We start from the raw sequence: 15,326 nt of genomic DNA, 5'->3' as shown, positions 1-15,326 counted from the left end.
AGTGAATGAACGAACGAGAACGTTAATTGAGGTCATTATGAAGGAGGATGCACTAGAATGCCGTGGTTTGTTATTTGAATATTATAAGGGTTGCTCACGGAATGTGGAGTGCACTAGTTGACTTGATTAGATTTTATTCGCTAGGAGAGAAAAAAGATTTATGATGTTAGTAGACGCCATATTGGCATCTACCAACCCGTAATATACCTTAAGTAATTATAAATTCAACTGCCAAAAGCATGAGTAAAGCTGTATAAAGATCTAGATTAATATATATATCAATGGTGATCAAATACACAGATTATCATGACAATCACTTAATTTATTTTTCTTTTATGATACTGTGATAACTTTACTGTGAATTTAACACGCGATATAAACATTAAATATTAATTGAGACTGTGAAAATAGATAGAAACCTTTAGAACCTTTTTTGTTGATTATAATAAAAGTTTCATATTACCAGGGTTGTATGAACTGGAAGAGTTAGTTTTGTTTTTTCTCAATGTACACCTCAACACTAAGTACTTGTAGGTACTTGATAATTTGTAAGCAACTAATGATCAGCAAGCTGTCATCATAAACTTTTCCATCAAAAAATATCAGTACGCCTCATAGGTAAGTCAGGATTTTTTTTTATCTTATTTATTATTTATTTATTTATTCGTAAACAAATCCACATTTGTGTTGAGTGAACCTACATACCTACTTGACATATATAACAAGATAATTACTTTGATATAAACAACATAATCCCGTCTTTCTTACCCTAGCTGTCTGGTGGAAAGTGCTGGAATAAATCCAGCACTTTCCACCAGACAGCTAGGTCGCGCCCAACAGACCTGCAGTGCACGTAGTCTGATGCACGCGAGCTAGGGTCATCGCTATCTAGATAGCCTAGATCCATTTCTGTACGTCAACCGAATTAAACTGGTTATCTTTTCATAAATCGTGGGCTCGTTTTGTAGGTCAGACTTTTTGGTTTGAAGTAAGAAAATGTGAAGGAAAGAAGGGGTGTCTGTTACTGTTGAGAGAATTATACTGTAATTATAGTCTATGTTTTTGTAAAGTAAGTCTGTTTATTACCACGATATTTACTAGTACACCACTGAATACAAAGATAAGTAGCTTTAGCAAAGAGTTTTTAGTTTTGCTGCCACAAAACAGCTTTATCAGCCTAAACGGCTCAATTCAACCATTCACACATTTTCATAACCTACAGCAACCCTAAAATCGTCACACAAACAAACCCATACAACTCACAAACAAAAGCACGCAGCTTGATATTTTATTTATATAATATTCTCTGCGGTTAAAAAGATTTAAATACCACAACAAAGGAAATGTACCGTGCAATAACCACAAATCTACACTCCATTTTACATTCACAAAAACCTAGTTTTAACATTAAAATTATTTATAGCAAAAAACAAGCTCTCCGTTACAAAAATGTGAAAATATATAGAGTTCAATATTTCCATTTTTATTTGATGTTGGTATTAATAAAAATAGGAATTGTTGCCTACTTAGCATTCGAGCCGGGTCTAAAGGGTCGCCTTAGGGAAATACGTAGCGAGATGATCTCATACAGACGCCTACGAGCCTGTCAATATAAAACATTATTTAAACTGCTGTATGTTTGTATTTGTGTAATGTGAGTAGATTCATTTATCACTCTACTCGTCCTTTTGAGAAAACATAGCAAATAAACAAGACTACAACAATTTTTGATGAAGCGAAAAACATTTTTCCAAAACGAACCTCAAAATAGAATAAAAACATCAATTATGGATGGTTCTTTGAACTTAAGTGCTTACAAAATTATTTCAGTGTACTACTATTTTTGTGTCTGAAACTATCGAAATTATACATAACGATGTACTTTCTATATTTTTAGACTATAATGGCTTTATCTATCAGAATCATCAATATCAGACCAATTCCAAGGTAAAACTATGCCATTCTGACGCAAAACCATTATCATTAGGAACATCGGTTCTATTCTTTGTCTATGCTAGACAATGGCAGCTCTAAGGGCGATTACAGACGAACGCTTTATCCTACGTATATAGTCACGTCAGTTGAAGGACGAAACATAGGGCACGTGTAAACGCAGCTGAAATGTTTAGCATTTCAAGGACGCTGGTACACGTGTGTGTTTAAGCTAACTGGTGATCGGGAATTATAAAGGTTCGATCTTATAAGCGCTTACAAATTGCAAGTAGCAATAGGCACCTATACGATAATATATTAAAAACGAACTTACCTATACTATTAACTGGAAATAGCTTGACGTTTCGAGAGAGGTCTTATAGGTCTATTGGAAATAAAAATATACAAATACTATATATTTTGATATATATAAACCAAATAATGATTGTTTGTTTGTTTGTTTTCTGAGGGCTCTGAAACTACTGAATCGATATCATGATCATCATCATCATCATCATCAGCCTATAGCAGTCCACTACTGGACATACGCCTCTCCTAGTGCACGCCACTGAGATCGATTTTCGGCTGCTCGCATCCAGCTCCTGCCAGCCGTCTTGCGCAAGTCATCACTCCACCGTGCCTGAGGACGTCCTACACATGATGTATGTCATGATCATCGAAGAATATTTCACTATTGGAAAGCTAAATTATTTAAAGCAACGTAGGCTACATTTTATCACTGCACAGGAAGAAGTTCCCATGTAAAACCGCGGGCCAACAGATAGTACTCTATAGTCTGAAACCCCTATAAGGCTGTATCTACACTAGTCGCGTGACAAAACCCCCAGTCACGTCAGCTGTCAACCGCGTGTTTAATATCGAATTACTCGACGCCTGCCTCTGTCTAAAAGCCTAAATAATGTACTAGATAATTCAGCTGAATTACGGCCACGCGTTTATATTTACGTTTTTAGCTAAATAATTAGTTTTGGAAGTTGTTGGATTTTGGTTAAGTTTTGAATGTTTTTCTGATGAGTTCAGTGCCTTATTTAGAGTGTTTATTTATTTTAATGGTGAAATTCTAACCTCCTCGATTAATTGGTTGTAAGATGGACAGCATGTTAGAGTCCCTTCTAGTTTGTACCCTAAGTTTTTAAATGTAATCATTATTATCCTCATTTAATACACAGTAAAGTCATTTACCATTATATAAATAAGCCTTCGCGTAATACCACAAATGACACAATAATTACATCTTTAAGTCCGTATTCAAACATAATACCTAAAAAGAACTCAATAAAAAATACAATTAGGAGCGCAATCTGATCTAACAAAGTCTACATCCGACATGACACATCAAGATTCGCCAACAAAAAATGGCGTCACCCAACAAAAACTCATTAAAACAGGGATTAACCATAATAACGATGTTTGAGCCAAAAAGTTTTATTATCTTCGAACAAAACTTGACTATCTAATGCATTTCATTAACAAAGAAACCAAGGAGAATACGTAATTAGGGAAAAAATTTGAATTGTATTCTTACTTTTTGCTCTCTCAGATATTCTGTTAAGAATGCAGTGATAAAGTGCATGGTGTGAAAAGGGAATACGGAATTTTATAGTAATTTTTATATAATTTTTTTAATGTTTAAAATCCATGCAATTCAATGTTAAACAATAGTTTATTTAAGGACGGAGAGATGATAAGGTGTTAATTGAAATACTCATGTAATATTACTCTGTATTTTAACATAAAGCGTAAGGTTAAGATAATATTAATTCTTATTTTTAGATTTATTCGATCATATAAATAACTTACTCCTTTTTGTGCTGGCCTGCTCTTTCTACCAACATTTCTATTTCTGCCAGCTTATTCCATGCCGAGAGGATCCAAACAATCACAGAACCCCCTACCAACTTGCAACACAACACCTCAACCAACCACGTGACATCACACCTCCAATACCAGTGATTTATGAAGAGCTGACATCACTAAGTTGTTGAACCTTAATAACGTTAATGAACGTGCAATGCAGTTCCGTCATGTCGGAAGCGTGTTTAATATGATATTACGCGCGCCTAGCTCCCGCCAAATTATAATATGATAATGGCTAGATAGAACCGAGATCGGTGCTACGGTATAATGCAGGCCGTAACTGGCTTAACTTTGGGATAAAGCGGGTTGGTTGGAGGATGGTGGAGTTTGACCGTGGAAAAAAGGTTGAAAGAATATTTTTAGAAGATTTCTGAACGTTTTTGACAATAAACGTATTTAACAATTTGACAAGTTAAGACCCTATGCTTGTCTTGGAAGATTTTTTTTAGTGGTAGTCGAATCTGTTCAAACATTGTCTTTAAAACAAGGCTTTATTCATAAACCAACATATTATCAAGGGTTGTAGTTACGCGCAGATATATCTTTTTTTTTTATAATGTCTGGACACATTTTCACACACGGTCGGTTAGCCCCATGGTAAGTTATTAATTAACTTGTGTTATGGGTGCTAACACAACTGATAAACTCCATATAGCTACATATATACATATTGATAAATACATATTGTAACACCCAGACCACGGCCAACAAACATGCTCATCACACACATGTCGACCGAACCGGGAATCGAACCCGGGACCTCAGGTTCGGCAGTCCGGCATGGTGACCATTGCGCCATCGAAGTCGTATCTAGTAATATTCGCACACCAAATTACTGTTTGTTAAAGCGCGTAGACCAGTAAAAACATTTGTGTATGGTCTTGCCGTTTTCGTAGTGGAGGACACAGCTACCTACTCCGTGGTGGGAATTATAACTAACATGATACCAAAACAACTTGATTTAATTCAGTAATCTTTGAAATAAACTCGACTACAAACAAACATTTTCAGTAATTCGAAGCTCACTGAGTAATTCTAACACCTTTTCATGTAAGGTATTACGGGGTATCTAATTGGTTTATAGGTGTCAGGTGGCAGTCTGTTATTCCATGTTGCTGGGATTCACTGTAAACTAACCAACAAACAAAGTATATGTACCTACATATAGATTCAGTAACTCATGTTTTCCTGCGGTTTCGCCCGTGTTTAATGAAGTTTTCCATACGCCTTAGTATAAAGCAGCTTTTGTCGAGAAATGAGCTACCTAACCTTGAAATATTTTTTTATATGTATAATAATTTCTGTTTAATCTTGAAATATTTGCAAAAATCGTACCTATGAGTGCCTGAGAAAAGTGTGTTAAACCAAAAAAACTTTACCTCTCTAAAGATAATATTAGCGTACAATACATATTATTTCTCTGTTCTCCGTTCTAAAGACCTCTACCCACTCGAAGCTAAAATAAATATAAAGAAGGAACACATCGCACTATCAGATGCTACACGTAGTAGTAATATGGTAATAACTGTTACTACGACAATTGTTATCTTGCACTTTACACTAAGGCGTTTGGATAAAAGCCAACTGCACGAAATGGAAGCTTTTTGTCACAATTATTGTACGTAATTGCTTGTTAATTATATCATTACCAACTGTAACTAGTATGGGAGATGGCGCCAAAAACTTAAAGCATACTGAGAAAATAAAGATTTAAGACTATCAATTGGTATGCCTTACTTAATTTATACCATCATCGATGTCATGAAAGTGCTTATATACATTTTTTTGATTGTCGATAGGTTCCCGTTTGACTACTATCTAAGCTTAAACATTGCTATTTTATGTTGGGCAAAAATAGTAATTTTAAAATTCATTGTTAAACCCTATTATTTTACTACTAAGTTGAAAAAGCATACGAAATGATAACAGCATAGTTACTAATGTGTAATAAATACTGTAAACAAGAACATTAGCGATTCAATTAGTTGGCATACCTCCAAGGGTGTGGCTTCCTACCCTATTACATGAATTATATAACAAATCTATGCTGTAACAGTACTACAGTACAAAAAACAGTTGTTGATGCATATCTTTAAGGCACCAGTCACTTACATAATCCTAGAATAGTGCACCTTTTTGTTCTAACACGGAAATATCAACTGTATTTCAAAGAGATAAAGTTGTAATTTCAATGTAGAAGAAAAACAGATGGCTGGTAAATGTTTTACCTTATACATGTGTTACCAAATGGAGTAATTGTGACATTATACTAGTCTAAACAAGAAAGTAAAGTAAGGAAGTAAAAACCACTCGAATTTCTCGTTCATCTTATGCGACAGAACAAATTGGAAAAATTATTTCTCAGTAGGAAAGCAATACTCTTCCCAAGTAACATAGGCTATATTTTATCCCTGTACGGGCAGTACTTTGGAACTAGGGTGAAACCTAGGGACAACTATTAGTGGTACCTATGTATCTATTTTATTGAAAAGACCATAGCCCCGAAAGGCTAAAATATAAGTGTAATTTAACTATTAGCTGCCGATATAAAATATATAACCGTAAAGCTTAACCTGCACTATCTATTATGTGACATTTGGCTTCGGCGTGGCGTACCAATACATCACTGTTGGTAATACTACCTAACTGTGCGTATACATTTTAAATGCTTAAACTAGTTTAGGGTTAAGAGTATACTGGAATTTAAGTAGCTTGAAGGAATTGAGTTACTCAATAGGAGATTTCTTCCTTCTCCACCGAAAGCTATTAAAATGTAATGTGCGAATGAAAATAAATAAATTACTAAACTAACTAAACTGGGCGGTTGTTTTTTGAAAATCTTTAGAAAAGCCAGAAAGCCTGGCAACCAGTCTTACCAAAGGGTATAGGGTTACCTAGTTAGGGTTGAAGAAGTCAGATTGGCAGTAGCTCTACGTAAAACACTAGTACTCTGCTGCATCCTTATATACGGAAAGATGACTCAATATATATACTTGGGCAAAGGCTATATGACATGATGATTTGTCACATGGTTTCAATTGTAAATTGACGCCCTTACAATCAAATGTAACTTAAACGACTCCTGTCCTTAAATTGATATTAAAGTCTCAACTTTAACATTTGTTTATTGGCTCAGGAATGTCGCCAATCAATTGAGTGATTTGCAAACTTCACTTCAGTACGAAACTAAACCTTATGAGTAGTACTTTAGAGTTTATTTTCCAATGACAATATGTGTAAATGCATGTATTAGAAGCAATAACTCATATATTGAGTCTGTGGATGTCACGTTAAGCAATAGTACTGAAACTATGCCGATGCTGTGAATTAATTGCAATAGTTAGTAATATACTAGATACTGTTGGTAGCATTTGTACGATCAAATGCAATAAATTTTATATTATTGCTAGTTATTTGTACTTGTATGTCTTTACTTAGCGTTTATTTTGAGTGCAGTAAACATATTCTATTTTAAATTCTTCTTGAATGTGGGGTCACATTTCGAGCTTATTTTCAAATACTTGTTATTTTTGCCCTAATATGTATTTCAATTAGCATCCGACTTTTCACCCGCATCTTGAGGAGCTACCTCTGATAGGCTAAAAAGTGGCTTTCGCGTGATATTTAAGCGAATGCGTGCCACGATTTATCAAACTCCGTTCAACCGTTTTCGCGTGAATAAATAAATACCTATACATATACAAACACTCACAAATTGCCTCTATCATGATATCGAAGTATTTCTTAGCTTTTGCCTAGCTACGCAAATTCACAATCTTAAAATCTCAACTACTACTAAGTAATTCAATTTAACGAAACACCAACAATTTGTTCTAACAAATGCAAATTCCCTTGTTGATCAAACCAGGCAGGTTAGACTAATACCTGTGTTTAAAACTAAGCCTAGGACAAAGGCAGTTATTACCTGAGAACTACCTATTAAGGCCTGTGAACCTAACAGATGTGGGTTTACTAGTAAATGAAGGATATGGATGAATAGTGTATTTTTTTGCAATTAATAGGGAGGAGTTGGTTAAATGACATTCATTAGAAAAACGGTTCGTAAACATTTTTAATTTATAAGAGTTATAGACAACATTTTTTTTTTATGTTAAGTGTATGATTACATTTACAAACAAAACTGTAGGCTATCTAGTAAAAACTGCTGTTACATTTAAAGGGCGGAATAAAAATCAAAAAGACAGACTGACAGAAATTATATGCTAAGTTACACGCCCGTCTAAAATAGAACCACACAACTTTCCCGTCTGAAGTGTAAAACGCTATATTTTGTACGAAACCCCGTTATTTTGAGGATAAACATAATAAAAATATGTATTCAGAATGCCAAGCGTTCATCAAGTTGATTGACGGTAGTATAATACGGGGAACTAACTTGAGTAAATATTAGGATATTTTCACAAACATTTTCTGCAAAAGCTTGGTCGCTTTCGTTTACCTTACAAGATGAAAAAACAAACTTGTTTTGCGAAAAATAACAAAGAAACTATAGCCAATTTGAGACGCTATTGGTACTCAATTTAATGTTCTGATGTTTAAGAACACATAAAAATGTAATTAAACTACAAAATAGCTCGGCAATTTTTATCCTATAAGCAGTAAAACCAATTCCAATTTTTATATTGCAACACAGAATTTTGAAATTCGCTCGCTGTCACAACAATATGGCGGCTGCAGTGAACTGTCAAAAAGCGCGCGAGATGAATGCCAGCCGATACATGGCATGTGCCGCGAATGATTTGTGGCGGGCTCGCCAAATATGAACGCAGCCGTGCTAAAAATATTGATTTATTTTCAGCCTATTCAACATTTTGATATATAAAATATAATAGGTATCCATCCAGTGCTGAGCGTCATTCGTGTTATGGTCGACGTGGAAAATATAGAAAGAACTTACAGCTTTTTAGTGGGTGTCTTTTTTGTCTATGGCAATAGTAGTCTACAAAATAGTTGTTTTAAATCGACTACGTACAAGACTTAATTTTAGGTGTCAAGTGCTAAATTGTTTTGTTTCTAATTTTAATAAACAGTTTATTGAAAACTGTAACAAATTATAACTAAAATTCGAATATCACGAAAACAATTTTTGTTTTTATCTAGTCTAAAACAAAGAGAATACATTATTGCCAGCATTAAAAAACAAGGAAACAATATAGGTAAATGCCGATCTCAAACAATCCGACAGCAAAAAGATCCACCATTTTCCTTTTCACATAAAATTGTTTTCTTCGTTCAAACACAACATATGACATGGAATAAAAAAGTAAATCCGTGAGGTGACGTCATGAGTGACCTGTGAGGGGATTACACCTCTAAGCCTCTCAAGTATCGCGGCTTCAAAGCAGAGACTTATGGACCTCTTGCGGAGGTTTTACGAGCTACACAGATAGGCCATATAATTAGTAGGTATAGTATTATTTTAAGGGGAAACTTGACTAATGTGGAGGATTATGGGATGTTTGTGTGTTTATTCAAAGGAAGTTGAGACAACAAACAAGTTGTGTTTATGGTAATATTTAACGAGAAATACATAAGTTTTGGTTTTGTTGGTATTTTACTGATAACCTTCACCGTGGTGTGTTGTAACGTTGTTACAACTAATTGGGTATCTAAAGAAATATTGCGACAGTTAAGGGACAGATTTGACCTAAACCAAAAAGAAAACAACTAAAAAAGGTTTCCTTTATCCCTTTAGGCCCTCAAAATACATTTAAATATTACATACAAGAAGTCTAATAATGAATAATTCACATTAATCTCTCAAACGTCATTCACAACCTATAAAAAATGTATCGCAACTGAACACAGTCTCTTTGAAAAACAACAGAGCGGCCAGACTATGGCTCAGTCCCCTGCACAGGCTAGGTGTCAAGGGAAATACACTTGATTGCACCCGTTCGAGTCCACACACGATGCATTTTGATTTCAACCCACTTCTTATTTGTTGGAACTCGCTTTTGCGAGAAAGAATGCCGCTTTTTCAGTTTTTCTGGTGTTTTTTTTTACATTATCGTGATTTTGAAAAGCTTTTGATGACAAATTGGTTAGATTTTTTTATAGGTAGGTTTTATAACCGAAAACATTCTACTTTTTTCTCATCTTAAATACAGTTAATTTAAGAATACTTTTAATTAAATATTTAAAATATTTGTGTATTCACTTGAATACTATTTTTAGGATACCGTTAATACACTCACCGTTTTCTTAATAAATGGTTTTATTTGATGTTCATACATATTGAAACATGAATAAAACACGACACTAAATCACCACACTTCACGGGTCGCGTTCGGCGATCAACCAAAACATTGCGTTCGAAAGAAACATTACACATACATATAGAAGAAAAATAACAATTTCTCACTAATTACAGGTCCTTGACATCTTAAACATTTACACACTAGTGAAACTCATCAATAATGACTAAGGATTACTAATGTAACGCCGGTCGAGCGTGAATACGAGAATAGGTAAGGTACCACGCCAAGGGGATTTCATAACTAGTTAACAATTAATTAATCACATTTATTATTCAATTTAATTGGCACAACTAATTTTCACTGCCGTTCGACGTGTTTTGCGACAAATAAGGTAATGTGTAAATGAGTTGATGTTGAATGGTAATTGTTTGGAAAAAAACTGTGAATGAACAACATGCGCGTGAGTTTACGATCAGCGCAATTTTTTAATCCTTTTTTTTTATTTTGTTCTTGATTTATATGTAGATTAGGTTTATAATAAAAGATATAACATTTTATTAGGTAAAAAAAAAATTCTAACCAAATTTTTTTATTACATATTATTCTTTATTGTACACAAAAACATTTAAAAGACACACACAATACAGAGAAAACATGTACAAAGGCGACCTTAACCCAGAACTGGGTTCTCTAACAGCAAACCTTAGAGCGATAGAGAGATGCGATAGGGAAGAGAAAATATTAAGTGCACAACATTAAACAAAACAAAGATGAAACTACATAACATAAAATATATACCTATAAATAAAACATAAAATATAATAAATAAATAATATTAATAATATTAAATAAATAATATTGTTATATATTATTATTTTTTTTTTTATCAATTGTTTTTTTTTTTTAATTCTTAAACCTGAAAATCTATCTCGATAGTTCTGAATTAACTCTCGTAATGTCATCACACGTAACATACAAGTCGGGAACCGTAACGGTGGCAGGAGCTTGCACAACCGCAGTGCATATTAAAGGCTGCGCGCGCGCATCCAACACAGTGACACGCACACGCCACAACCAACATGATTCGCAACATTGCTGTGAGTATTTGTTTGGTTTACTTTTAATTGATAATAAATCAAGCTAGTATAAATGTGATTTAAAAAGCCGATAAAATAAATGTCCGAAAAAAGTTTTTTCTCCTCTATTTTTATTTTTTGTTATGTTGCCGTATTGCATTAACAACATAATTAGGTATAACATTAAATCGATTGAATGATTGCAAGGGTATTATCTAATTAAGATATTATTTGTTTTGAAACGACTTCTTTTTGTAAATTTTCTTTAACGGGCCTAATTATTTACAAAATAATCGTCTATTTATATACGAAATAATTTATACAATGTTTTTTATTATTTCCAGTTGACCCTGGCCGTAGTGGTTGCAAGCCATATGTGCTTAGCGAACCCCGTACCAGAGCCCGACCCCGTTCACAGAACACAGTAAGTACAACTCTTTGTTATCTATCTCTTTATTATTTATCTCTAGGACGAAATCACAGACAAAACTAATACCTCCTTATTTAAAATCGGAGAGATTTATAACAAGCATTATAGTTTTTCCCGTCACTCTTGCGGAAAAATTTAAAGTTATATTTGAAGATGTAAAATAAAATAAAATCATACTATTTGGGAATATTTTTCCCGAATAATCTCTGAAATGTAACAATTTATTTTATGTTAATAACTGATTAACTACAGATTATTGTTTTAAAATAATGTTTTTGTTTTTTTAAAGCTGTCTTTATCACGTTTTATCTTCATAAGTAGCTTATTTTCCTGACTTAAAAATGAAAGGTTGTTTTTTCAAGCATATCTCGTATGCAATTTTTAATGTAGGCAATTTTGATCGAAAACCACTTTATTCACTGAACTTTCGTTTAAGTTACTTTATTCAATTGTAAATGCTTTTAAAATAATTAGGTAGGTACTGCACATACTTAGATCGAGACCCGACGCTTTTCTGACACCGCTATCCACTTTACCTAGTATTTTGTTGTAGCTTGTATTTACTGATTTTTCTATTATTTTGCTAAGCTATTAAATGTGAATACGTACAATTACTTTACCCATCAATTTATCACAAAAAGCCTATAAGAACAAAAACCTACTCCGTCAATTCCTCTCATTTCCCATACACATTTCCCCGGTGATTATTCTCGCTGTATATTTAGGATTTTCTTGATAACTCAGATAATATCGCCGGCTGTCTATCTATCAGATTTATTGCTGGCATAACGCTTAATGGCAGCTGCGACATGAGTTATGTACTGATGTTCCTGCTAATTATGTAGTATATGGTGTGTGTATTGCTTATGTGCTTGTGAGGTCATTATCAGTATACAATATATATTGTGGTGTTAGGTTCAATATAATGTAGTCATAAAGACAGGACTTCTGTTTTTAACCGACTTCCCAAAAAGGAGGTCCCCGGTTAGACCTGTATATTATCTCACATTTGACTGACTAATTTTGATGCAGTTTTCAGTATATTTGTTAGACTCAGGAGAAAGTTTCAGGTAAATTATTAAAATCGTTTTAATTTTTAAGCTATTTTTTTTATTCTTTTGTGGGTGCCGTTAATGTAGATAAGTAGACTATGTTTTTCTACCAAGAATTAGGCAAAGTCTCGCGAGCGTTTCTGACAAGTTCATCCCGAAAAAGCTACACATTTATGCACTTAAGAGTACCTACTTCCCGAAATTTTGCTATCCAAAATAATGTGAAACGTAGTAAGTAGGTGCTGTATTGCAAACTAACAAATTGTCTAGCAAATTCTAATATTGTAATAACTGTATAAATAAAAATATTTATTTTATTTTCCAGCGTGAAAATTCACGTGCCGTATGAAGTACACACCCTACATCATCACCATGTCGAAACAGTTCCTGTAATCAAGGAGGTCCCCATCGTCAAACACGTACCCATCATCAAAGAAGTTCCTATCATCAAGACCTTGCCCGTGGTACAAACTGTGCATGTACCTGTTCACCACACCGTACACGTTGAGAAACCAGTCTTCGTGCCAGTGAAAGAACATATTTCGTTCTCATCGTGGCATTAATTGGTTTTAATTAAGTTGTAGAAATAATGGGTAGTAAATCTTTGAAAATTGTAAAAAAAAAAAACTGTATCCGTAGTTTTTGAATTATTCGGATGTAAAAGTAATGAAGCTGGTGTGAATTTATATACCTCTTTTGTAATTAGATACGAATATTAAAACTTACCAAAATAATATTCTATTATTAAGTTACAATAGGGTATTTTTTCTTATTCTTATTATTTTAGACTTATCTAAGCTGTAAGAAGTAGGTCAAAGAACTTAGTACTTGAATATTCGTCACTTATTTGTGTACTTACTTCATAATTAGTGACTTTAATTCATAGCTGTTACTCAAATTATGTAGCTGGAATCATATAAACACCAGAGTCATTAGACAGCTAATAGATTACATGCTTTTAGCTACAGTTTAGTTAGTAACTTAAGGGTGCGTCTACACGGTGCAAGTAGCTTGCGCATGTTGAGTTGCACATGCGCAGGTTACATGCTTTTTAAAAACGTGCAGGACCAGCGACTCGCGCATGTACCAAAGCAAAATACCCACCCGCGTGCTCTTGTCACTTGCGCATGTTAACTTGCTTTAGCTACATGCACCGTGTAGAAGCACCTTTACACTAAGCTAAGTCTATAAAGTCACAGAGAATTTGTGAAAAGATAATTCCGTGTAAATGTAGCTCGATTAAAATTGTTTTAAATAAGGGTCGTTCACACAAGAGTACTAGTGTGGGACTACATTAAAAACGTCGGATAACAAATGAGCTTAATTAACTAGCCACGTTACTTGCAATTGTGAACCGCGGTGTTAATTGGACGAATGAACTAGTGAACTATCGAAATTATTGTGAACGTAAATACTGTTAATATTAGCGATTATTCTATTGTTTGTTTGTTGTTCGATTAATCGAGATGTTTGTGCTGAATTATATTTGAATTGTACTTACTTGAATATGTTGCACGTTCTTTTTGTAAACTTCAACAGACGATTCGGAGTTACAGATATCGAATTGAGAATCGATTTGCATAAGTTTATCGATGTTTTTCATTCGGCATATTTACCTACAATTGTTGTAACACGATACTTACTTTAGTCTTGATCTAGTCGTTTTGTGAAAAAATATACTTTTAACACTTATGACTTAATACATATTTTAATATACACATGTGCATCATGTATGTTTTGTTTATAAATTGTGAAGTAAATGTTATTGACGCCATTATTTCTACAACAATCAATTTAACCAATTATTGGAAAGTACCTGGTAAGTAATCGTAAGAACTAGTTGTCCAAATACTCTTGTTTGTAAATCTCACAACGAAATGTTACACCGTTCTTCTGTGATATGATAATACTATGGAAACGTTTTGATAATTTGAGGTTTTTTATGTATTAAATTCATCAAAAAGGCCCTAAAAAGATTTTTTTATTTAATCTTTCTGTTCATCAAAAATGGACACCAAAACCAAAACCATTACATACCTAATCATAGATGCAATCATAGGTCAAAAGCCACATATTTCAATGAACCTATTTTCTTCATTTACCAGACCTCAGCCGATCACATACCTACAACTCATTTCATATCCCAACACCACTATACAAAACCAATAAGGCATGGAACACACCAAAACATCCCAACTTCACTTACAATTATTACACGTTAAAACAAATTTTACCCACAAAACAGTGGCGGAACAAACGCAAAAAGTCATTTCAGTCCCACAGGATGAGTTCCAAGCTTAACAGCGAGCTTCACATAAATATATACGAGTGTTTGTTCACGTCACGGATTCGTGAGCACATGGAGTGTTCATTATGGAACATTGGTAATAGTATGTGGCAGAAGTGTTGTAAGTATTAATATGTAACTACATATGTTAATGTAAAGAGACCAATAAATAAAGGCAGTTTGGGCTTTATAATTCACATAATTAATGAGGCTTTGAAACAAACTACCTAAAGTGTGTTTTGCAAGTTAGCTGCCGATCACACGTACCGCGACTGTTTGAAATCGGTTTATATCTCAAAGCGACTGCCTCTGTATCTTAACAGTTTCATTTACTTATTGATTATCTTATCTATAACACCTCAATAAATGAAAAACGTAAAGCTTATTTTCTAATTCTCCTCAACTACTTTACAATCAGTCCTGCTTACTCCATTGACTGCAACCTCCGTG

The 15,326-nt window shown here is 33.8% G+C and overlaps 2 protein-coding genes across 5 annotated transcripts in view; one reads left to right on the top strand and one right to left on the bottom strand.

The window, feature by feature from the left end:
• LOC124638035 (semaphorin-1A) overlaps window positions 1-15,326 on the bottom strand; it is a 317,825-nt gene that overhangs the window by 254,184 nt on the left and 48,315 nt on the right. The gene's annotated exons all lie outside the window — the stretch shown is intronic.
• On the top strand, window positions 11,083-13,243 carry LOC124638039. Its single transcript, XM_047174830.1, has 3 exons — window positions 11,083-11,128; window positions 11,452-11,531; window positions 12,915-13,243. The coding sequence occupies exons 1-3, from the start codon at window positions 11,111-11,113 to the stop codon at window positions 13,150-13,152; spliced, it is 336 nt and encodes a 111-aa protein (XP_047030786.1). The 5' UTR covers window positions 11,083-11,110; the 3' UTR covers window positions 13,153-13,243.

This window comes from Helicoverpa zea, chromosome 17, assembly GCF_022581195.2.
Source record: "Helicoverpa zea isolate HzStark_Cry1AcR chromosome 17, ilHelZeax1.1, whole genome shotgun sequence".
In the NCBI taxonomy this organism is placed as follows: domain Eukaryota; kingdom Metazoa; phylum Arthropoda; class Insecta; order Lepidoptera; family Noctuidae; genus Helicoverpa; species Helicoverpa zea.
Note: the sequence above shows the minus strand (reverse complement) of the source record. Positions and strands in the feature narration are given on the sequence as shown.